General features: G+C 36.4%; 1 protein-coding gene and 1 pseudogene across 1 annotated transcript; one reads left to right on the top strand and one right to left on the bottom strand.

The window, feature by feature from the left end:
* Nucleotides 1-4,875: 4,875 nt before the first annotated feature.
* Nucleotides 4,876-5,484, bottom strand: LOC125828981 (secreted RxLR effector protein 161-like). Its single transcript, XM_049508276.1, has one exon. It carries the CDS (start codon nt 5,482-5,484, stop codon nt 4,876-4,878), a length of 609 nt encoding a protein of 202 aa, XP_049364233.1.
* A 5,254-nt stretch (nt 5,485-10,738) lies between these two features.
* Nucleotides 10,739-12,570, top strand: LOC125828997 (transcription factor GTE4-like; annotated as a pseudogene).
* The last annotated feature ends 13,518 nt before the right edge of the window (nt 12,571-26,088 follow it).

Genomic DNA, 26,088 nt, shown 5'->3' with positions numbered 1-26,088 from the left:
AGTGTGTAGTTGAGATTTCGGGTATAGGTTGAAGTGGTTTTCGACCATTTTCTCAAAAAAATATTCATATTAATTAACAAGAAGGCATAGCAGCACCGTTTTAAAATTTTAATAACTGCTATATAAAAAAATTGTTTTCATTCTTTTATTAGAGTTTATCATTTTAAATATTTAAGTATAATTTAAAGTACGAGTTATTTTTATATTTGCATATTTCAACTTCTTTCCATGCAATCAATTAAGAGAACAATAAGAATTTTAACTCTTAACTCATAGTGTTAGTGATATGATTTAGTTGGTTTATTTTAAAAAGTTATATTATATCGATACAATTTTAAAATCACATTATTTTTAAGTTACTTACATGATGCTGGCATGCCTTCTTTTTCCTTGATATCTAATGGAGATCTTTTTTTTTGTACATTTAAGTTTTTTTATATTGTCCTCTAGTTAAGCATTCCAATTAGAAACAATATAGACTTTTAAAAGTTTTTTTTAAAATTTACTTTTAAATAATCTTGTGGGACCCTTCAGTCCACATGTCAATTAATCAACTATCTCACATAAGTAATGTTGATTATGGGACTCACAAAAAAAAAATTCTCGTTCATAACTTCTTTAGTTTTCTTCACATCCAGAGAAGATGAGAGAGAGCAAAGAGTAGCAGTTTCTAGCATTTCTCCTTTTGGAACAATATTTGCACTTTTATTGCTGTTTTTTTTTATGTGTAAGTTGGGTTTGGGCCGCCTGTTGATGTGAGACCAAAATACATATTTTTAATCATTATTTGCCTCACATTTATTATTTATATTTGTCCTTTTTGAATATAGAATTTATGAATTGTACTTAATAGTATATTTTATTTGTAGGATTAAATTGATGTGAAGATAAAGGAATTTGGAGCTAAAACGAATTAAAGATGAAAGATTGAAGAAGGAAATTAAGCAGACAGCTGAATAGATTAAATTGAATATATTAATATTATATATTATATAAAAGTTGCAAAGAATCAGAGTTGAATTGAAATCATGCATGGCCACGTGTCAACATTTGAAGACACGCAACATTGAAGCGGCGGAAAGACGCACGGAACTGTTCACGCAGAATCTTTTAGGTTTTTGGGTTCCTAATTTGTTTTGGATTCGATTATTTTATTCAGCTTTTTTATATCTATAAATAGTTCATACGAATAAATTATGGAAAAATTGTATATAATAGCAAATTATTAATTTAAATTAAATGTTATAAACATAGTTTGATTTAATTGTACCCTATAGCAAACTATTTCTATTTTCGCCTCTCCCTGGTGGAATCTCGCTCGCCCCTCTCGTTTTGGTGGCAGTCTCGTTCGCCTCTCTCGCTTTTATACAAACACAAATGTATAAAATGTGTTTGTGTTTGTATAAAGCGAGATGCAACTGTATATATACATATATTTTCATTCCCCTCTCCCAGATCTCACTCGCCACTCTCACTCGCCTCTCTCACTTTATACAAACACAAATATATACATTGCGTTTGTGTTTGTATAAAGCGAGAGAAAATTGTATATACAATACAAATGCATGTATTTTCGTCCTATACACTTATGATTATACAAATACAATCTTTCCCTGCCCAATTTTCCTTTGTCTTTCTCTCTTTCTCGCTTTATACAAAAACAAATTATACAATTGATCTTTTGTGTATGTATACCGAAATAGATTATACAACTGCTTTCTTTTGTATATGTATAGCGAATTATGTATAGTGAAATATACATATTTATGTTTGCTATGGAGCGCAATTATGCAAACTATAACTATAAATTATTAAGGGAGGAGGATACAATGTAGAAATTAACTTTTAATTTAGGGTTTCATCTTTTCTTCTCTTTTATTTATTTTACATCTTTTCTTTGAATGATTCATTGTAATTGCTCTATGTCTATGCGGAGTTAAACTTCTCGTTCTTGGATTATATTTACTTACAATATGATTGTTTGGTGATTTTAATTCGGCATAATTTCTTTATCATATTAGTTGTTCTTATATTCTTGTTTTTCGTATTTCGTGCCTGATCACCATTGAAATAAACACATTGTCTGAATTGAACTCGGGAGAGGAATAAGAGGATAGAACGTGGAATATAAAGAGCATGATCTTTTCTTGCATGTCACTTGAATTGATTTGTGTCTAGGATATGGATATACCTAGGTGTCTTGCTTGGCTCAAATACGGGAAGACAACTTAATGCTCCATAGTTTATCCAGTCTATCCCCGCTCAACGATGTAGTTAGCTGTCAATTGTGGTAGATGGTTAGAGGTCGGGATATCATGACTATATTATCAACCCCGTGAATCAACAACTAAATAATCAAATAAGTTGATGAAATTGATGTTAAACATGATTGTTAGTTAAATCATAATCCTAGATCGATTCATTCATTGATTGCGAAAACATCTATCTTTTCTTAGTTAATTGATTTTTAGTTATTTTATCTTTATTTTTAGTTTAGCTAATATATATTCATCTTTGAAATCCTCCCCCTTAAATAAATAATTAGAATTAGTATAATTTAGTAAATAGTTAATCGACAAGTCTTTTGGGTTCGATAATCCGATTCTTTTAAGAGTCACTATATTAGTTGTGCGACCACGTACATTTGCGTGTGAAATTGAAAGCAACACTTGTTCGGGCCAAATCCTTTTCTTGATTTGCTTTATTGGGTTGTTGTGGCCATTTTATATGTTATTATGAATAATTATGTATTTCTACTTCCTTTTTATATTAGTTGATCATTTTTCTTTTTACACGCTTATTAAGAAATCATAAATAAAAATATAATTTTACTAATTTAGTCCTTAAAAAATTTCTTGGAAATTTTACAATAAAATGTGAACACTTTCATAAAAAAAATAAAATTACAACAGTGATAAAGAGGAAAAATTTAATTAATCCTTTCTTGATTTAGAGGTGGACAACTAAGAATCTGTTTGTCGTTGTTGTTAGGAGGCCAGAAGTGCTTTTTTTGAGAAAAAAACACTTATTTTGAAAAATTAAGTGTTTGACAAATTCTTAAAATTGCTTTTAAATGGAAGCATGAGCAGTTTTTCTACTGTTAGGAAGAAGCTAATTTTTTGCTTAAAAAAAAGAAGCAAAAGTAGAAAATCAATTTTTTAAGACTAAAATATCCCTTACATATATATATATATATATATCCCTTATTAATTGATTAACATATCTCATAAGTTTGACCCTTTTAAAATCAGCAATGCCAAACATGCTCTAAGATGAGACACTTATTTTTAGTAAGATGATCAACTAATATGAGATGGAGGGAGTATTGCAATGGAAAAGAATAAAAAAATATTCTTAAAATACACGAACTTGAACAAAAATACCCACATTAACAATTTGGTTTTAAAAATGCACTTGTTGTAATACTTTGGTCTAAAAATGGCCTTGTCATTAATTCTTTGATCCAAAAATATAAATATTGTTACTTTGGGGTAAAAAATGTCTCTTTTCCGAATACACATATTGTTTATTTTTCCTTTTAAACACATTATTTTCCTAATCAATATAAGACATATATATAAGATCATAATAACCTCATCACTAATTTTTGTTTAGATAATAATTTTTAAAAATTCTAATAAAATAGAAAATATTATTATTTTTTAATCTTTCTTGAATTGAAATAGGATAAACATTTCCTAAATATTCATTGATTTTAAGTTAATATAAAAAAATTATCAACAATAACTCCATTGATGATATTTTGTTTATTTGAAGCAATGTAATAAAGTTTATATTTTATGGCATTATTGTTGAACTTTAAAATCAATGATCATACTAGCAAATGTGTTTTCTTTTTCAATTTGAAAATATTGAGAAATAAAAAAATTTCTTGTTTTATTAGGAAAATGAATTTATCGTTATTCAAATGAAAAATAATGATAGATTATTATGATCTTTTCTATGAAAATTAATGATGAATTATAATATTTTATCAGAAAAAGAATGTGTAAATAAAAAAAACTATGTTTTTATTAGGAAAAGACATTTTAATCCAAAAATAGAAATAAGGATATTTTTGGACAAAATTATTAGGGGGCTGTTCGAACCAAAACATTGAAAAAGAAGAAGATAATTTTGAACCAAGATGATATTTATTGACCGTTTTTTCCGTCTGTTATTCCATTGTTAAGTCTGTTCTAGCGTATACCAACTTATACCAAAAGTCCATTATAGCACAACAATGTCTTACCAAAAGTGTTCCCTTTGTTTGTCATCATCTTCCCATTACACAAATTCTTAAACCTAAATAGAGCAAAATTCCACAAGCGACAGTTTCTGGCGATGATTCTTTTGAAGCTGCTCTTTACATCGCCATCAATTTCGACATTGAAGTTTCTCTTCAGGTCAATTCATGTAGTTAATTTAGGTGGAAACCCAAAAAAAGAACAAAGGAGAACTTAAGAATAATGAAAATTAGAACTATAAAGCAATGAAGAACAAGAAAGAAGAGATAACTTTATTTGATAATACAGTCTTTTCTCACTGCCTAAGACTTACACTTATAATAAAGAACTAACTTCATGGTCCTTAAAATCAGCAACACATTTGCTGAAGATAAACAAACTCCTAGAGACTAGGTAAATAAGTTTTTTGAGGAAAACTAAAGCTAATTTATTGCAGTAAATAAAGAAAAGGCAGCAGTCCTAAAACACAACAACTAACACTCCTCCTTGGTTTAGGAACTGCTGATTCCTAGTTTTTCTCTGAAAAACTCAAACTTGCCGAGGGAAAGGGGATAGGTGAAAATGTCAGCAACCTGCTCATCACTCTTGAAGTAAAGAAGCTTCACATCTCCATGTTTCTGCACGTCTCTTAAGAAAAACAACTTAATATTGAAATGCTTCGTTTTTGCATGAAAATTGGATTATTAGCAATAGAAATTGCAGCTTGGTTATCAATAAAAACCTCAGTCCCTTCTTTTTGCTCAATATTCAGATCACACATAATTTTCCTCAACCATAGTGCTTGATTCACAACAGCTATTGCAACAATAAATTCTGCCTTGGCTGTTGATTGTGCTACTATATCTTGTTTTTTGGAATACCAAGAGAAAGCTCCTGACCCAATATTGAAACAGAAACCTGAAGTACTCTTCATATCAGGTGCACCACTCCAATCACTATTGGAGAATCTGTTAAGTCTAAACTTCTGACTTTTGTGAAACTTAACACCATAGTTGATAGTTCCCTTGATGTATCTGACAATTCTTTTAGCTGCTCTCAAGTGTAAATCACTTGCACAATGCATGAACCGAGACAAAAAACTCACTGCATACATAATATCATGCCTAGTTGCAGTCAAATACATCAAGCAGCCAATAAGACTTCTATAATATGCCTCATCCACCTTTTCAGTTCCATCATCTTCAGAAAATATTTCCTTTTGGTTCATTGGAGTACTCATAACTTTGTAGTCTTCCATATGAAACTTCTTTAGGATTTATTTAGCATATTTTCTCTAGCAAATGAACACATTGTCTTCATTTTGTTTGATCTCCACTCCAAGAAAGTACGCCATCAGTCCAAGGTCTGTCATTTCAAAGACCTTCATCATTTCCAACTTGAAGTCCTCAATTAGGCAAACCATACTTCCTGTGACAAAGAGATCGTCAACATACAAAGAAATAATAAGTATGTCTGCACCTGAACACTTAATACAAAGTGTAGACTCAGATAGGCTCTTCTTGAAGCCTAAACTGAGAAAATGATCGTCAATCTTGCTATACCAAGTTCTTGGTGCTTGCTTTAAACCATATAGAGCTTTCTTTAGCAAATAAACCTTATTTTCTTGCCCCTTGACAACAAACCCATCTGGCTTCTCAATATAAATCTCCTCCTGGAGAAGACCATTGAGAAAGGCTGACTTAACATCAAGTTGATAAACTCTCCAACTAGTAACAATCTGATTGTGTCAAGTCGAGCAACTGGTACGAAAGTTTCTGAGTAGTCTACTCTAAAGATCTGAGCGTAACCTTTCACTACAAGCCTCACTTTGTGTTTGTTAATGGAACCATTAGCATTTAGCTTTGTTCTGAAGACCCATTTTACACCAATAATCTTTCTGTCTAGAGGTTTCTCAACAAGTACCCATGTCTGATTTTTTTCGATCATCATTATCTCCTCCTTCATTGTTGCCACCTATTTGTCATCCCCTTCTGCTTCCTCATAGCTTGCGGGCTCACAAATTGCAGTATTGCATCTCTGATAGATATCAGAGATCAACCGCGTGCCTCTAACATGAGGATCATCTACTAGATCTTTTGGATCTAATAGACTGTCAACTGGTGGATTGTTTTCAGGCTTTTCCCAGTTCCAGTGCTGGTCCTTAATGAAGTGGACATCTTTACTTACGACAATTTTCTCTGTTTGAGGTTCATAGACCTTATATGCTTTGGAGAAAACACTGTAGCCTATAAAGATGCCAAGAACTGCCTTCTTATCAAGCTTATCTCTTTTAACCTGTGGTATATAAGAGAAACACAAGCAACCAAAAATTCTGAGAAATTGCAATGAGGGTTTATGACCATACCATGCTTCATATTGTGTTTTATCCTTTACAGATCTAAAAAGAAGTCTGCTTTGCAAAAAAAAATAGCAGTGTTGGCAGCCTCCGCCCAGAACCTTTTTGATAGATGTTTCTCATGTAGCATGCACCTAGTCATCTCCATTATAGTTCTGTTTTTCCGCTCACTAACTCCATTTTGTTATGGAGTATAAGGGACTGTTAGCTGATGTTCTATACCAGCTTTGTCACAGAGTAATTTGAACTGATTTGAAGTGTACTCCTTCCCATTATCAGACCTTAAAGTCTGAATTTTACAGCCACTTTGACTTTCCACTTTTGCCTTAGAATTCCAAAACACATCAGCTACCTCAAACTTGAATTTTAAGAAAAAAATCCAGGTTAGTCTTGTTAGATCATCAATAAATACAATGTAATAAAGACTACCATTTAAATATAGTGTTCTATGAGGTCCACACAGGTCCGTTGAAGTTTTTTTTATGCTCTCCAAGTTGTTTTGGGAAAGGGCAGCCTGTTCTTCTTTCCAAGTAAACAAGCTTGGCAATCTGTCTACCGATTCTGCAATCTTGGTAGATCATTCACAAGTTCCTTTCTTTGCAAGAACATCATACCTTGATGATGAAAATGACCCATCCTTTTATGCCAAACTTCGGTAGAGTTGTCTGTCATAAGAAATGATGTCTGCTCTTCTTCCAAAGGATTGAGCGGGAAACACCTCCCCTCCATTTTGACCTTGAATATCTCATTGCCTGATTGATCTTCTATCACACAAGTTTTTTTTTTGAAGAACATATTGAATCCATTCTCCATTAATTGACCAACACTGAGAAGGTTTCGATGAAGGTCTGGAACATACAAAACATTTGAGATAAGCTTAGTTCTAGAGCCACTAGTAATGGCTATGGTGCCCTTGCCTTTCACAGCAAGACACTCACCATTTTCAATTCTAACTTTCTTTGTCTCAGTGTTCCACAATTCTTTGAACAACATCTTATTAGATGTTATGTGGTTAGAGCAACCACTATCAATTAACCAACTTTCACTTGAATCTAGGCTTGTGAAACAAGTTGCAACAAAAATGTGATCTTCTTCTCGATCAGCAACCTGAGCTTCAACTTCAGGCTACTAAATTTTGTCTTTACAAATTATAGCTTCATGACCCTGTTGATTGCACTTGCTGTATTTTGCATCAGGTCTCCTCCAACATTTGAAAGGAGGGTGACCTTTTTTTCACAATGCCGACAAGAAGGATAGCTAGCCTTCTTGCTTTTAGCAAAATTCTCACTATTTTGTCCTTGTATCTTCTTGTTCTGCTTCTTCTTGTTTCTTCCATCATCTTGATGTTTAACTAATAGGGCTCTTTCAACAACTCCTTCCTGTCTCATTACACGTCGTTGCTCTTGTGCTTGAAAAGCACTTAAGAGCTCTGCTAGTGTAATTTTGGACAAGTCCTTAGTATTTTCTAAGGTTGTAACAGTAGCCTAAAATATTTCAGGTACTGTTACAAGGATTTTCTCAACAATCCTTGAATTGTTAAAAGTGGAACCCAACAATCTGACTCGATTTGCTATATTAAGAAGTCGGTCAGAATACTCCTTTATGGTTTCACTTTCCTTCATCCTTTGCAGCTCAAACTCACGTACTAAATTTAGCACTTGCATCCCTCGAATTCTTTCATCTCCTTCATACTCAGTCTTGAGATAATCCCATACCTCTTTTGCTGACTTCAGGGACATAATACGAGAAAAAATGGTGGATGAAACTGTTGTATACAAGCATGCCTTTGCCTTTGATTTCATGGTTTTTATTTCCTTGTGATTTTTAATCTGCGCGATTGTGGGATTGTTTGGTAAGGGAACAATCTCGTAATCATCTTCTACAGATTCCCAGAGATCCAAAGCTTCTAGATATGTCTGCATTCTGACTGCCCAGATCTGATAACTTTCTCCATTAAAAGTTGGTGGTGCCATTGAAGAAAAGCTTGCTTCTCCGTCCATGGAATTCACTAAAACAGATTAATGAACACACACAAGTCCCTCAAGAATAAAAAGCTCTGATACCAATTGTAGTTAATTTAGGTGGAAACCCAGAAAAAGAACAAAGGAGAACTTAAGAATAATGAAAGATTAGAACTATAAAGCAATGAAGAACAAGAAAGAAGAGATAACTTTATTTGATAATACAATCTTTTCTCACTGCCTAAGACTTACACTTATAATAAAGAACTAACTTCATGGTCCTTAAAATCAGCAACACATCTGCTGAAGATAAACAAACTCCTAGAGACTAGGTAAAGAAGTTATTTAAGAAAAACTAAAGCTAATTTACTACAGTAAATAAAGAAAAGGCTGCAGTCCTAAAACATAGCAACTAACACTTCAATTCTCACTTCTCTTCAATTTACTTCTTTTTTGTCACAGAAAGCCTAAATATCTACAGCCTACTCCTAAATTTAAACATTTGAAGGCATTTGGGATTAGAAAGCAGATACAACTTAGAAAGAAAAAAATAGAGCGTCTTCTGTGAGGATCAGTGCAGATATTCGAAGAATAAAGGGTAGATTAATTGAGGATGTTCCCAAATTGCAAAGATTGGTTGTGAAGAAGGTGTGTTCATTTTGTTATCCTTCATAATTTGGTCAATTGGGCTTTACTGATATGCATTCTTGAAGAGGTTAAGTACATGTTTTTTGGCCTAATATTTTACTTTCTAAATATTCAGTATGTTGTAATACAATGTAGATCTAGGATATATAGAAAGAAAACATTATTGAGGTTTGCGCATTACTCTACTAATTTTTTCTCTGATGAATTTCTGTTTTGGGTTTATTGAACTCAATTGTAGCTCAAGAGGTGGGGAGATTGATAAGCAAGCATATATTAGTAGAAAGAGGCATATTTGGGTTTTGAGACGTTAGACACAGATCCCCTCACTATTCTACTCAAGCAATAAATCAATGTATTGTGGACCACCAGACGAAATTACATGGAAAGTTCATTTCTTGAAGTAGAACCTAAGAAGAGTTTTTATGAGTTATGTTAATCTTGTTGTTGTCATACTTGCTTACTTTACCTTTAGCTCCGTGAAGGGTAACTTTCTGTTTTATTATCAGTATTAAAGGGTTGTTACTTGTTAGCTCGACAAAAATAGTACGATAACCTTAGAGTATGTGTAACAAACTAATTGACAGAAACAAAAATTGGGACATAATTTTCTGATTTTCTATTAATTTGAGAAACACCAACTACAATGAAGGAAAAATAACCAATCTAACTAATGTAGTCGTAACGAATAGAATGAGTTGTACAACATGAAAGCATAAAGAGAATATGAGGGGCTCCCTGGACTGCATCACTCACTATCCTCACTCTCGGTGCCCTCACTGTCATCAACATCATCATCCTCAGACAACTGTGCCGGAACATCATTACTCTCATCCGGTCTTAATGAGGAAATCAGATCATTAGACTTAAGGACCTTTTAAATCCCTTTCACCCCCTTCCACACTCGGGTGAAAATTTTATCTCTTTTCTTCTCTCTTCTTCATCTTTTCGTGGGAGCGACTCAACTCACCATGTGATTTAGCAAGATCAGTGTACGCCTTCTCCAACCTCAATAGATGAGCTTTTTGCTTCCTTTGATCCTCCAAGAAAGCATCCAACTCCTGTTGTGGGACAAAGAATTAGGTCCCGCAGATGTCTCACCTGGCCCTTGAGGCAGCTTGGTCGCCAACTCTCGGACTACCCTCAACTCTTCGGCCAATGACTCAAATGGTCTCACCGCCGATGGTCTAGAAGAGCCATCCTCAATACTCAACGCCTTCCCTGAATCCATCTTTCACTTCTTGCTTTTGGTGGCAGTCACTTCACCTCGCTTCTTTAAAGGAAAGATTGGGATTTTTGGGCTTATCCAATTGTCGCCAGAATACTCCTCAACTTCAGCCCGCTTGCTCAGTTCAGTTATCAAAGAAGGAAACACGAGAGAGGGGCAATCATGGAGTTTGAACTCATAGAATTCATTGATGTTAAGAAGTCCCACATCGGTAGAGGGATGAAAAATTGGTCTCCTTGTATGGAATTGGACAAACCTCCCCTCATGAGCTAGCTTTTGGGGTTGAGTTAGGCCTAGGTGTCATATCTTTACATAATTGATAAATGGTGGACAAGGGCACGAAGATACCCTTGGAACACAGGGAGATTTAGATGGTAGAGATATGGTTGAGGTTGGTGGCCGCCCAATTGTGGAGCCTAATAATGATGGGGAAGTTCGGGGGGAAGAGGATGCTATGGCGAGTTATACAGATTGATTAAATAGAGAGCATGCTGAGCTGGATTCGACAGTTAAGCCTGTAATTTCTAGGGTTTGAGATAGAATTAGGATTAATATAGAGGGAGCGACATCAAGAGTTGAGATTAGAGGTATCAGGAGGGACTTAGTGGGTGAGCTTGATCAGATTAGGAGTTTAGTTACAGATCTTGAAGTTAAGGAGCTTCAGCTGACCACACATGATACAAATACTAATGGTAGTTTTAATAATGTTGGTAGGATTACTGCTATTCCTAGTGGTACTGTTAATTCTTATAGTCAATCACGATATATCGATAATTATGTGATGAATAGTAGGGCTTTAGTGCGAGTGAATTCAGAGGTGGTTTGGTGGGGCACCCTTGATTGAGACCATTCCAGTGACCAAGGGTTGCAGCTGTGGAAACAATAATGTAGGTGCTGAATTTGCGGAGAAGGAGAAGAGGACCCCGAAGGCCAATCAATATTACACTAATTCCGAATTCTTACTTGGGAAGAACCATTGCCTCCGGAAAGCAATAAAAAATTAAGCCAAATAGTGCTGGGAGGAAACACAATGGTGAGTCGGAGCAGGGGTATCCATTTGGCGTTGGCTTTAGCTTTGATAAACATAGAAATCAGGTGTTTAAGAGATGCACCACTGTTTCAGAGGTTAATGAAGCACAAGCATGGGTGGGTGTTTAATGAGCCAGTGAATGTGAAGGGCCTTGGGCTGCATGATTATCATGCTATCATCAAGCATCCTAGGGATTTGGGCACTATAAAAGCTAGGCTATCTCAAAATTTGTACAAGTCTCCCAGGGAGTTTGCTGAGGATGTGAGACTTGTCTTCTGTATGCCATGACTTATAATCCTAAAGGACATGATGTTCATGTTATGTCGGAACAGTTGTTGAAGATTTTTGAAGACAGGTGGGCAGTTTATAGATGCCGAGTTTAATCCAGATTGGAGGTATCAAATGTATCATGAATTCATGATGCAGGTTTGCCTACCCCCACTTCAAGAAAGGTCCCTCAGCCTTCTCCCTTTTCCCGTGCTTCTGTAACTTCTCATGCCGCTCCCCCTGTTTCTCAAGCAAGGACTTTGGATAGGTCTGAGTCAATGACTGGACCAGCTGGTTTCAGGTTCAAGCCATCACGCGTTGCTCATGTTGGTAGGGTACCAGTTCCTAAGAAACCAAAAGCAAATGATTCCAATAAAAGGAATATGACCTATGAAGAAAAACAGAGACTCAACACACATCTTCAGAGTTTACCTTTAAAAAGCTTGATGTTGTTGTTCAGATTATTAAAAAGAGGAACTCAACATTTTATCAACATGATGATGAGATTGAAACTAGACATAGACAGTGTTGATGTGGAAAGCCTCTGGGAGCTTGAAAGGATTGTGACTAATTACAAAAAGAACTTAAGCAAGCAGAAGAGAAAGACTGAACTTGCTCTGCAAGCCAGAGGAACTGCACGGACTGCCCCAGTTATGAATTCTGCTCCTATGGTTGCTGGTGCACTGAACAGTAATACTGGTAGAAATAACACTAGTGCTCTTGCTACAAATGCAGAAGCGAGAAGACAGATGGATAATGCAAGTAGTTCAAGCAGTTCCAGCAGTGATTCGGGTTCATCCTCACGTGATTCCGATAGCTATAATTCCTCTGGATCCGGATCAGAAGTGGGCCATTGATGCAAATGGCCACTTAGTGCAGGAATTCTTCATGGATTTCTTTAAGTGTGTACTCATCTGAAGGTTCCAAGATGAAGGTCCCCTTCTGGTTGAAGGATGGCTGCAATCAAGAACTTTAAGTTTTATCATCAAAGTGCCTTGTCTTGATGATTTTGGAAGAGTTAGACATCTCATTCTTAACATTATTTGTGATGTTATCTCTATACAAGTGTTATTGGTTATGGTAGTCATGTGAGAGATGTAGGACCTGTAAATTGCTTAGATTGCTTAACCAGTTTTGTTTATACATGTGCTAGGATTTCCATTCATATTGTTGAACACACTTAGAGCAGCTAGGTTTGCTTGTGCGATGTCCTGCAGCTGGACCTGGTTGTAGTTGTAGAAACCAAGTATGATGGTAGGATTGCATATTGTAAAAATTATGAGGGATCTTAAGTGGAAATGATAATGGGGGTGTGTACATATTTTCCCATTCATCTTCCAGGCAACTTTTTGCAAAGAATTTATATGTATTTTCCCCTGAAGTAGACGCAACCAGGATTGATTTGGTTGAATGTCAGTTAAGCTCTCATGTTCATCCTCTTGTATGTCTGAAAATGCAACTGTTTATGCTGGTCTTTTGACTTGGAGTTAATAGAAGGTATTCTGAGGGATCTTGGTTGATTTTTCTAGTCTTTGATAGAATCTGGGAAGAGTCTTGGGGACCTTTTCAAGAGAAATCCCTCTCTCAGCGAACACCTTCTTTCTGATTAAGTCCCCATAGTAGATGTTCTGACTCTGAAGAGAAACGAATTGAGTCCTATCATAGTCATCGTTGACTTCTACTTCATCAATAAGTTGATTCACCACTCTCGACTTTTTTAAAACCTCAAAATATCACAATAGCATGAAAACATAAGAAATATGTGTTAAATGATGCAATGCTACTGATAAAAGCCAAAGAAAGGAGTTTAAAATCATCTCGGGACCAAATTGCCACATTTCAGCAATTAGGAAAACCTACAGAAACTGGCTTCTGATGTTGCAAAAGCGACCAAAGGCAGCTTAAGAGAACATAGCTTTAGAGGCTTAGTACCGCGTTAGCGGGAATCACAAAAGCGAGGGGAGGCCGCTTTAGCGAGAGTTACTTTAGCGCCTAAAGGTTCGCTATTGCGGCCTGTCGTCCCCAACTTACCCATCTGACTTTTGTACCTATCAACTCATATGATTTCGACTACACAGTGATCAACAAGTAATTCACAGTCTACAACATTTCATCACAAAACTTTCACCCAACAAGGTCGAATTCTCACAAACAATTCATCAAACACTTGGGCAGGCACACTACTTATCAACTTATTTGAACACAAAATAGGTACTCAAGACTTCCCCATGTGTTATACTACAACCCAAACTCATTCATTCTTAGTTTAACAAACAAATTTTGACAGACATAAGGAAGGGTTCTAAGTCAATCTCCATGGACGGGTCTACCGTCCGTGGACCATTCTACCATCCTTGAACCTCTCCATGAATCATTGCCTTGGAATAATTTTTACAAGGCTTGGGTTCAAGGATGGGTTCACTGACCGTGGACTCTTCCACCTTCCTTGAACCCTTCTGTAGACCCTTGCCTTAGAATATTTTTCACAAGGCTTGGGTTCAAGGATGGGTTCACTGACTGTGGACTCTTCCACCTTCCTTGAACCCTTCCTTAGACCCTTTCCTTAGAATATTTTTCACAAGGCTTGGGTTCAAGGATGGGTTCACTGACTGTGGACTCTTTCACCTTCCTTGAACCCTTCCTTAGACCCTTCCACCGTTCTTGAATCTTTCCTTACAAGACTTTTTTTTGAGGTGTTACAATATCTCTCCCTTGGAAACATTCGTCCTCGAATGAGACTCGAGACATCATAAGGAGGATAGAGAGAAGATCTAACATCCCAACATAAATGCAATCACATAAATGCACATATCCGAGAAGGAAAATCAACTCCAAGCTAAAACATATTCAAAGCATCATCTCATAAGGTTTATATGCAACTCATACTTAAATGCACATAATCATGAAACAATCAATTAATTTAAATCATATTTTTGAAAAATAAAATTTTCCATGAGCATGCATGCATGAGGAAACATGAGAATGACGAAGACACACGAATCCTAAAGAGTGAACCATGAGGGCTAAGGCCTCAAGCTAGACTTGAAGATAGAAGGAAAAGAGATAGGGATACTAAGACATAACGCCGCCTTTGAACTTTCACCCACCAAACCATAACAAGGAGCTCTTTCAAAAACAACATAGTTCTACTCACGTACCAATCATGAAGCACACTATCTCCCCCTTGGGAGAAAACTACACTAGTTTTTTCAAATCCATCTCCCTCAATCTAACAATAACACCAATGTCTTAACAACCACTAAACCATTGCTACAAGTAAACACTTAAGAAGTTTCCACAAAGATTTTAAGGACTACTCCAAACACAATCACCATATATGGAGTCTTATGTCACGCCCCAAACTAGAGAAGGCGTGATTGGAACTCGACACCTTAACCAATCGAGTTAGCCACATAAACATACCAACTGACTCAACTGAGGGCTTAGAAGGTCGGGCAGCATAACATCTAAAATACTATGACTGTACCCTTAAGGTCATAACCTGAATATCGGTAAGTCATATAGACGAAGGTAGATAAGCCAAAGATAATAAGGTACTAGCTAGCCGACAAGGCTACAATGAAGATATACACACATACATACATATCTATACATGCCAAGCCTATGTGGCTGGAAACTAAAAGTTGCAGAAAGAAACCCAGAATACTGTGTCCACAATAGCCTCGATGAGTGAAATACGTACTGGTCGGGACAAGGCCCTGATTATACCCAAACTGTACAATATAAGTAACATCCTATGAAAGCTCCAGGAAGAAGTGAAGCTTACCAACTCAAAGCTGAACCCCGAATCCTAACAGAGGGGTCAATCAGAATCCCTACCTGGACCTGCACGCACGAAACAAAAATGTGTCCTCAGGCAACGGGACGTCAGTACGAATAAAAATGTACTGGTACGTAAGGCAGAAAATAGAATAATAAATAGTTACTATAAAAAGGGAAATACAAATACCACCTAAAACATAAACTCTGGTAGTCGCCATGACTGACATCAAACTTTATATAATTAAATATGCATGGTATGCTTGCATAATCGTATGTCATGAATATACTATGAATGCATGTCATACCCAACCAAGTGCTAGCAATGGTGGTGCCTTCTGGTAGCAAACCGGGATCATATTCGCCAACTTGTGGCCATCTGTGTCTCATACGTATAAATATAGGCAATAGGCCCCATACCTTCCGATTATAGCTCGGAAGTAGAATGCATAGCATCTAATGTCATGAATCAGTAATGCATTTGTTACCTGAATCATGTTGCCAATCTTAGCTCATTGGTACTCTTGTCCTCATAATCTCGTAATCACTTTCGTATCACATGTAAATATCTCGTGAAACTTATATACTTATAGATTAAACTGGAACACTTAACTTAGATTTAGAAAGGCAACCTAAACTTGAGGATGTTCATAAAGAGCTTAAAGTTCTTCACTTTGTATCTATATATGTTTCCTTAGTGGTTTGTAAAAGAAAGTATTTCAGAAAACCCGCACTTTAATAGTTTAAACCTACGATTTATATTTAAGAGTTTTGGAGATCGACGTTTTATTTTAAAGTTTTCAAAAAATATAAATTAGCGAGGAAAGAGGGCTGATTTCAAATTCATATTGTTCATCTCTAATCATTTTAAGTTACTACACCTAAAGAAGAATAAGAATTTGTACACATGGACCTATAGTCAAGAGAATCAACAAAATGACATAAAGACGCCAAATACCCTATCTAACCGAACAAGTGGTATAGCAACATAATGGAGTCACAAAAATACACCAGCTGCAATAACAATGCCCTTCATCAAAGGTCTTTCTAGTAATAGAGTAGTAAAACAATATTTGATGATTTGGGATTCCAAAATTCGTGCTCAAAGGAAGTACAGTGCTTAGCCTTAACATACCTCAATTCTGGGTCTTGTTGTATCAATATGGATTGTACCCCTTCCTTACAGTATGTAATCTACAGAAAATGATGTCATACAACCATTACAGGCAGAATATTAACACGGCAAGGTTAAAGTAGCAATTTAGATTTTACTAGCAGAGTAATTAGCTCGCCATACCCTTTTTAAATGTATGCTTCATTACCTTTTCTTCTCCAAATTACAACCCCAAATTAATGACGTAACATACATTTTTGCAACAGCTATTAACAAGTGGAGGCCTACACAATATTCAACAACAACCAAATAGAATATGCCTGCACAATAATAAAAACTCGGCGTATCGCCACACCCCTCCTCTCCAACCACAAAATAACCACAACCAAATCCAAACCACGAGTCTTCAAACCATTAAAGCCAGAAAAATATATGTAATACAGTCCTATAATTGTTCAATATAACCATAATAACTCGAACTTACGGCTTCCAATCACCATCCTGTGAGTTTGTCCAATAATTACGTTTAGAATCACGTCTTTATCTTCATAAGCAATACGAGAATAAAAGGGCAGAACCTTAACTTAAGATTGATGGAGCTTATAGTATTTTAGCATGTCTCCTCAATTACAAAGAGTCTCCTCAAACACAAGATGTTGAACTAAGAAGAAGTCATTTAAAAATTGCAATGCAAAAATAGAACCAACGTTACACTTATTTATCTTATAATTAATTACCCATCTATACTTATTCATCTCTTCCAGACTCATATCAACAACAACCACACACAACCAAATCATTTCCAAAAATTCCAGCAACAACAACATCAGAAAATACTTCAAAAACAACCCAACATCTCATAAATATTAAAATACTATTTTCCAGCCGTCTATTCATGTTCTTGCTTATATAGCATAGCTATAACTTGGAATCACTCAATAACGAGACTCCTTCACCACAAAGAATCCTTCAAATCACAACCAACGAGGAGGAAAGAAGTAATACAATCTCTATGAACGTTCCGATGGTGAAACCACGTTGAAATCTTGTAGATCTTTGCTTGGATGATAGGGGAACCTTTAGAGAGGATTTAGGACTGTTTTCTTCTTATTTTGGTAAAAAAAAATGAGTTAGAACAAAGGGAAACCAAATCCTATAGAGCTAAACCGACATAGGGGTGAGGGACCCACCTACACGTGCCTGCTTGTGCAGTCTCACTAAAATTCAAATATCTCTCAATTCTGAAGTCGTATGGACAAATGGTTTAGTGCGTTGGAAAGTAGACTCATAGATCTTCAATTTCATATATTGGGGTCCTTCTAAAGCTTTATATATTGGGAGAAAAGCTTCGAGACATTTAACCCAAATTTCAGAAGGTTTATTAAAGAAACTTACTCTAACCTTTGTCAACTTTTATTTCCCAACTTGCTTGACTTCAAAACTTAACTTACGATCATTGGGAGACTATATCACCTTATAAAACATCCTCATTAGCATATAAGACACTCTTTGTCTTACCCTAAAGGTACTGGTTAACTTAAACCTTACGAACGGGTGGGGTGTTAGAAGAGACATTATTTAACTCAAACTTGTTTAAGGTCATCCTTGACCCATAACGTTAGTTAAATTCTATCATTTTTTACCACCACTATGCAAACTTATTCTTCTAACATGATACACCAAGTCATATAAACCTTATACGCTCATGCAATGATACGCATACTATGCGGAAGAACCACAGGGTCTCACATTCTCCCCTCCTTATGAATATTCGTTCGCGAATGGATTCGAACAATCTCTTGGTTGTATTCCTTGCTGCTTTTGTGCTGTTTGCAAGGCTATACTTGTTACGTTCGAAAATCTTAAATCCAGTTCTGAAAATCCACTTATAAGGCTTCGTATATTTAGCTTGTGACAAGCCATATAAACTACATTTTTTGGTATTTAACATCCAATTAAGTTTGTGTACACGAATAATTGTCAATTATTGAAAAACAACTTAACTTAAGTCGTCAATAGTTGGGGGGGTAATTCTTCCCTATTTCCTCCTCGGCTTCTCAAGTTATTTCCTCAATGTTGTTATTCCACCATAACAATTTCATAGAAACCACTTCTTCAGTCCAAATCTTTCTTACCTGCCAAACTAAAATAGCCACTAACACCTTAGCATAAAACAAGTCTGTAGAGACAAGAATATCCTCAATGGGCATAATTCAAAGCATTTTCGATGCACTTCTATAAACTAGATACATTGAACACCGGATGAACTGCTTTAAATTCTGAAGGGAAATCAATCTCGTAAGCCACCCTACCGATCCTCTGAATAATATTATATGGCCCTACATTCCTTGGACTCAGCTTTCCTTTCTTGACTAATCACATGAAACCCTTCATAGGCTATACTTTGAAGAAAAATCAATCTTCTACATCAAACTCTAAGTCTCGCAGTCAAACATCTGCATAAGACTTCTAACTACTCTATGGTATCTACAATCGATCTCTACTAAGCTTTACCTTCTCCATAACTTGTTAGATTAGATCATGACCTAGCAACTCTACTTCCCTGATCTTGAACTAATAAATTGGTGACATGCACTTCTTCCATATAGTACTTCATAAGGAGCTATTTGAATACCTGCTTGGAAGTTGTTATTATAAGAAAACTCAACCAGTAACACGTGATCATACCAGTTTCCACGAAAATCTAGCACACATACCCATAACATGTCCTTGAGCATTTATATTATACGTTCAGCTTGGCCATCAATCTGAAGATGAAAATCCGTACTAAGATTAACTTGAGTCCCCAAACCCTTCAACAAGGATCTCTGTGTTGTGCTATAAAATATGTCCATCTATTTGAAGTAATCTATACTGAGACATAAATGAGTATTAATAACTCTCTTATGTACATCCCAACATATTCCACCAGAAGATAATCCTGACTAGATAGAAATGGGCTGCTTTCGTCAACCTGTGAATAATCACCCAAATGGAATTTGATCTTCCCTCGTGAATGCGGAAAATGTAACACCCCGTATCCAAAAATAGAGATTTCAGATTTCTGGTGTTACAGGTGGCACTCACGGACACCATCCATGGACCGTAGATGGACTCACGGTCCGTCCTGCATGTCCGTGGTTCGTGACAAAAAACTTCCCCAGAACTCAGTCAGAAAATTTGGCTAAGTCCCGACTCACGGACAAACCCACGGTCCGTAGATCAGACCACGGTCCGTGGTCTGTGTCCGTGGATCGAGACTTACCTTACCAGCCTCTAACACAAACTACGGTCGACCAGCACGGACCGTCATTCGATCCACGGTCCGTAGGTCTGATCGTAGATGAGGTTAGCAGCTAGTTAGATGAAAAATATTGATGGGTCAACTTCAGATGGTCATAAATTTTAGCACAAAACGAATTATGTGTCCCATGACCTATGGTTAGATAGATAATTGAATTATCTTTCCAACGCCACCGAGTTTGGTAAATTCCGACCTCCGAATAAAAAGTTATGCCCGTTTTAGTGAAGCCCTGTCGGGCAAACTCGACCTACGGACCCAATCGACGGACCGTCCATTGATTGACGGGACCGTCAGTCCCGTCCGTCAGTCACTCCGACAGCAGCTAATTCAGGGTTCGTTTGGTCTTTTCCTATTTCATTTAACCCCTAAAATACGTCGTTTAGACCCTAAATCATGAGGTTTTAATCAGTTTAAGCCTAGAAACATAATTAGAACTTACCTTAGTCAAAATCATTAATCAAAACTTAGAAAATTAGAATCAAGAAGGAGAAAAAGGTCAAGAACCCTAGTTCAAGAACGCAGCGAGGTTTCTTCAGTTCCAGCCCCGAAATCGAAAGATTTCTCCGTGGAATTTGTCACCAGGTATGTGGGATTTCACTAGTGGGTTCCTTTCGCCCATTAGGTCCCTAGAATTCAGTCAGATTCTTGATTCCATGATTATGAACAAACCTAGGGTTTCTAGAATTTCAACAGATCATCATGAATTAGTTATTTAAATGTTCCAAATCAGATTATCATGTTATTGCTCAGTTTATCGCATGAATTTCAGAACCCTAGCTATGTATTTCTTTAGTCTTGAATTACACATGCTAGGTCAGATATTTCAGTATTCAGTTATACATGCCTCAGTTTATGAATGCATCATTATCAGATTAATTGTTGCATTCTCAGTTTGCATGTTCAGTTCGAGCTATCCAGTATTTACAGAAATTTAGTCATAACCAGTTAATTACTTAATTCATTGGGAGTAGCATCATACCGAGTTGGACTATGGTTTCAGCGTACCCATATAGTCCCAGAACTACGAGCCACGTAGGTGTAAGTCCCCTCTGTGGGCAACATCAGTTTAGTGATCACGCCAGCATGCCTTTATACCTCTGGCAGGGTATATTGGGTCCTCTCGATGGGGCGTATACATCGGACTCCACATTTAGCTCATGTGGTTTTATGTCGGTTATTAGTAGCTCCCACAGTTCAGTCAGACTCTATTGCATTGACCACATTTACAGTTTATTCATTATTCAGTCAGCATGTTATAAATTGGTCATTGCATTCAGTTAGCTCAGTATTCAGTATCTATATCATGTTCAGATTATTTCATTGCTTTATTGCTTTGTTCAGTTATATGTTCTTTCAGCTTTACTCTATTCTGCCTGCTCAGTACCTTTCAAGTACTGACGCATACGTGCGCTACCTTTTCTCGTGATGTAGGTTCAGGTTCTCAGCATCCAGATCACACTTAGATCGATTCCCGATCTTCAGTTCAGCAGCATCAGTGGTGAGTCCTAATTCTTCGAGGACTAGTGACATGTTTATCTTTATCGCTTTTAGTCTTTAGTTTCAGTTTTGCTAGATCTAGTTGGGGCATGTCCCAACATTTCTAGTCAGTTTAGAGTCTTATTTCAGACATAGTTAGATTCAGCTTAGTGTCTTGAGTTTGATATTTCTTTTGTATTAAACTCTCAGATTCGATATATTCAGTTATAGTATATGGGTATTCCCCATCTTTTCAGATTTATTTATGAATTAGCTTCCGCATCAGTTTATTTTCTTTAGTATGCTCATGATCATGCTAGCAGGGTTAGCTTGGGATCACTTATGGTCCTAGGTCCTGTGTCCACGTCTTGGGGGTAGCTCGGGGCGTGACAGAAAACATGTGACAAAATTCACATTTATCTCCTTCCACTTCCACAATGGAATAACTATCTCTTGAGTTAGCAAACTAAGCTTCTGATGCTCTACCTCTCCCTATTGACAACATATCTCCTTAATACCATGACACATTTTCATGGTTCCTATGTGAACAGAGAAGCGAGAATGGTTCGCATGTCCCATATTTTTCAATAGAAGCCATATGGCATTCAGAACATATAACTGAACTCTGAATCTGAAGACTGTCTCTCCTACTCTATCAAAGGTGAATTTATTTTTTTTGCTGCTAAGTCTTGCCTCTGAGCTGATCTAAGCTAGGATCTTCACTTTGTCAAGCCTTCACCTCCACAAATAGAGATGATATTACCTAGTCTTGAACTGTGACTCTAGTAACATTGGAGTTTTATAATATAACCCCTAACCAGCTAGCTGATGGAGCTCTTAGGCCATCTCCTGGTTCTCAGTTCCCAAAGGTGATAAACTACCCATAGAATTACGACTGAGGGCATCCGCTACTATATTTTACTTTTCTTGGATGATATAAGATATCCACATCAATAACTTTCAGCGATTCATTCCATCTGCACTATTGTAGAATTACCTTTTTCAGTCTAAAAATATACTGAGGGCTCTTATGATCTGTATAAATATCAACATTAAAGACATTCAAGTAATGCCTCAAAATCCTCAAGGAATGAATAATTGCAGTCAACTCTAAATTGTAGGTCGAGTAGTTCTTTTCATTCTTCATTAACTATCATGAAGCATAAGCAATTACCTTTCTTTAATGTTTCAGAACATAAACCAGCCTAATTCTTGAAGCATAATAATACATTACATTGTCCTTTTGATCATCTTGTAGGGTCGGAACTGGTGTTGAAGTCATTTGATATCTCAGCTCTTGGAATCTCCCCTCGTAGGCTATTGTCCACTGAAACTTAACTTCTTTTTAAGTCAACTTTGTTAGGGGTGCTGAAAGTGGAGAAAGAAAAAAAAATACTTCCACAAAACTTATATAACACTCCACTAACCCTCAGAAAGATTCGAACTTCCACCAGGTTCATAGGTCTAGGCCAAGTCTTCACGACCTCAGTTTTCTGTAAGTATACCTGAACACCAGCATCTAATACAATATGGCCCCGGCAAGAAACCATTAAATACAACCAGAACTCATACTTTGAGAATTTATCTTACAACCTCTAACCTTGGGGTAACTGAAGCACTACTTAGTGATGATCTCTATGATTTGCCTCTGAATGAAATGTACCAGAATATCATTAACTAATACAATTACGAACAAGTATAAAATGACATGGATATACTATTCATCAGGTTCATAAATATTGTTGGTCATTTGTTAATCTAAAAGACATTACAAGAAACTCAAAATGGCCATATCTAATCCTGAAAGTTGTCTTTGAAACATTACTCTCTCGAACAAGTACCTAGTGGTACCCTAAATGTAAATCAATCTTTGGGAAGCATCCAACATCATATAGTTGGTCGAAAAAACCCAATATTTGTTCTTTATAGTCACCTTATTCAGTTTTTTTGTAGTCTATACACTTCTACAATGATTCACCTTTCTTCCGAACAAATAACATTGGTGCACTGCTTGGTGATGCACTAGTCCTATTAAAGCTCTTATCTAATATATCCTTCAATTTTGTTGGTGCAATTCTAAATGGGGAAATTGATATCAGCAGAGCATCCGTAATGTATCAGTAGAAATATTTGTCGCTTGTTCCAGGGAAATAGCAAGAAGCTCACCTGGAAATACACCTAGAAACTCATTGCCCACTATAATAACTGAAGAGTCGAGATTTCAACATCAATATCTTACACTCGCTCGGAAAATATGATAAGTACAACCATTGGCAAACATTTCCTTGCCTAAAGATTGCAAATAAACTTGCCTTTTGGCATTGTACCATTAGCCTTCCATTCTCATACTACTTCCCCTGGGAACTGAAATCTAACAGTCTTCTCTTGGTAGTCGACATCGACATAATAAGGTTTCCACTAATCCATGCCCATATCAATAACAAAGTCGCGCATCTCTAGCCCTATCACGTCTAAAAAATTTTGATGGCAAACAATCTCTACCGTCGAACCTTGATAAATCCTCTTGAGTGTATGTGAAACACAAAGCACGATTTAGATTTCATACGTACTAATAACTCAGCTCAATAGCACGATCTATAAATTGAAACAAATGTAACTAGTCTTAAATGCCCTATAGCCTCTTGATTACAAGTGTGGTGCACAACACACCCATAAACAAGAATCTACAAGACACGGCTTGTGGACTTCCTAGGACACGACATGCTCTAATACGAAGTTTATCAAGCCCCAAAGTAGAGAAGGCGTGACTGGCACTCGACACCTTAACCAATCAAGTTAGCCACATAAACCAACCAACTGACTCAACTGAGGGCTTAGAAGGTCGGGCATAACATCTAAAATACTATGACTGGACCCTTAAGGTCATAACCTGAATATTGATAAGTCATATAGACGAAGGTAGATAAGTCAAAGATAATAAAGTACTAGCTAGCCGACAAGGCTACAATGAAGATATACACATATACATACTTATCTATACATGCCAAGCCTATGTGGCTGGAAACTGGATGTTGCAGAAAGAAACCCAGAATACTGTGTCCACAATAGCCTCTATGAGTGACATAAGTACTAGTCGGGACAAGGCCCCGATTATACCCAAACTGTACAATATAAGTAACATCCTATGAAAGCTCCAGGAAGAAGTGGAGCTTACCAACACACAATTGAGCCCCGAATCCTAACAGAGGGGTCAATCATAATCCCTACCAGGACCTGCATACACGAAACAAAAATGTGTTCCCAGGTAATGGGACGTCAGTACGAATAAAAATGTACTGGTACGTAAGGCAGAAAATAGAATAATAAATAGTTACTATAAAAAGGGAAATACAGATACCACCTAAAACAGAAACTTTGGTAGCCGCCATGACTGATATCAAACTTTATATAATTAAATATGCATGGTATGCTCGCATAATCGTATGTCATGAATATATATATATATATATATATATCGCAAATGCATGTCATACCCAACCAAGTGCTAGCAATGGTGGTGCCTTCCGGTAGCAAACCGAGATCATATTCGCCAACTTGTGGCCATCTGTGTCTCATACGTATAAATATAGGCAATAGGCCCCATACCTTCCGATTATAGCTCGGAAGTAGAATGCATATCATCTAATGTCATGAATCAGTAATGCATTTGCTACCTGAATCATGTTGCCAATCTTGGCTCATTGGTACTCTTGTCCTCATAATCTCGTAATCACTTTCGTATCACATGTAAATATCTCGTGAAACTTATATACTTATAGATTAAATTGGAACACTTAACTTGGATTTAGAAAGGCAACCTAAACTTGAGGATGTTCATAAAGAGCTTAAAGTTCTTCACTTAGTATCTACATATGTTTCCTTAGTGGTTTGTAAAAGAAAGTATTTCAGAAAAACCCGTACTTTAGTAGTTTAAACCTACGATTTATATTTAAGAGATTTTGAGATCAACGTTTTATTTTAAAGTTTTCAAAAAATATAAATTAGCGAGGAAGGAGGGCTGATTTCAAATTCATATTGTTAATCTCGAATCTTTTTAAGCTACTACACCTAAAGAAGAATAAGAATTTGTACACATGGACCTATAGTCAAGAGAATCAACAAAATGACATAAAGACGCCAAATACCCTATCTAACCGAATGAGTGGTATAGCAACATAATGGAGTCACAAAAATACACCAGCTGCAATATCAATGCCTTTCACCAAAGGTCTTTCTAGTCATAGAGTAATAAAACAATATTTGATGATTTAGGATTCCAAAATTCGTGCTCAAAGGAAGTACAGTGCTTAGCCTTAACATAGCTCAATTTTGGGTCTTGTTGTATCAATATGGATTGTACCCCTTCCTTACAGTATGTAATTTACAGAAATTCATGTCATACAACCATTACAGGCAGAATATTAACACGGCAGGGTCAAAGTAGCAATTTAGATCTTACTAGCAGAGTAATTAGCTCGCCATACCCTTTTTAAATGTATGCTTCATTACCTTTTCTTCTCCAAATTACAACCCCAAATTAATAACGTAACATACATTTTTGCAGAAGCTATTAACAAGTGGAGGCCTACAATATTCAACAACAACCAAATAGAGTATGCCTGCACAATAATAAAAACTCGGCGTATCGCCTCAACCCTCCTCTCCAACCACAAAATAACCACAACCAAATCCAAACCATGA

This window comes from Solanum verrucosum, unplaced genomic scaffold, assembly GCF_900185275.1.
Source record: "Solanum verrucosum unplaced genomic scaffold, falcon-dt-bn FXZP01000231.1, whole genome shotgun sequence".
Taxonomy (NCBI): domain Eukaryota; kingdom Viridiplantae; phylum Streptophyta; class Magnoliopsida; order Solanales; family Solanaceae; genus Solanum; species Solanum verrucosum.
Note: the sequence above shows the minus strand (reverse complement) of the source record. Positions and strands in the feature narration are given on the sequence as shown.

Coding starts and splice junctions, on each gene's coding strand:
- LOC125828981 (XM_049508276.1), bottom strand. CDS start 5,484: ATGGAAGACTACAAAGTTATGAGTACTCCAATGAACCAAAAGGAAATA.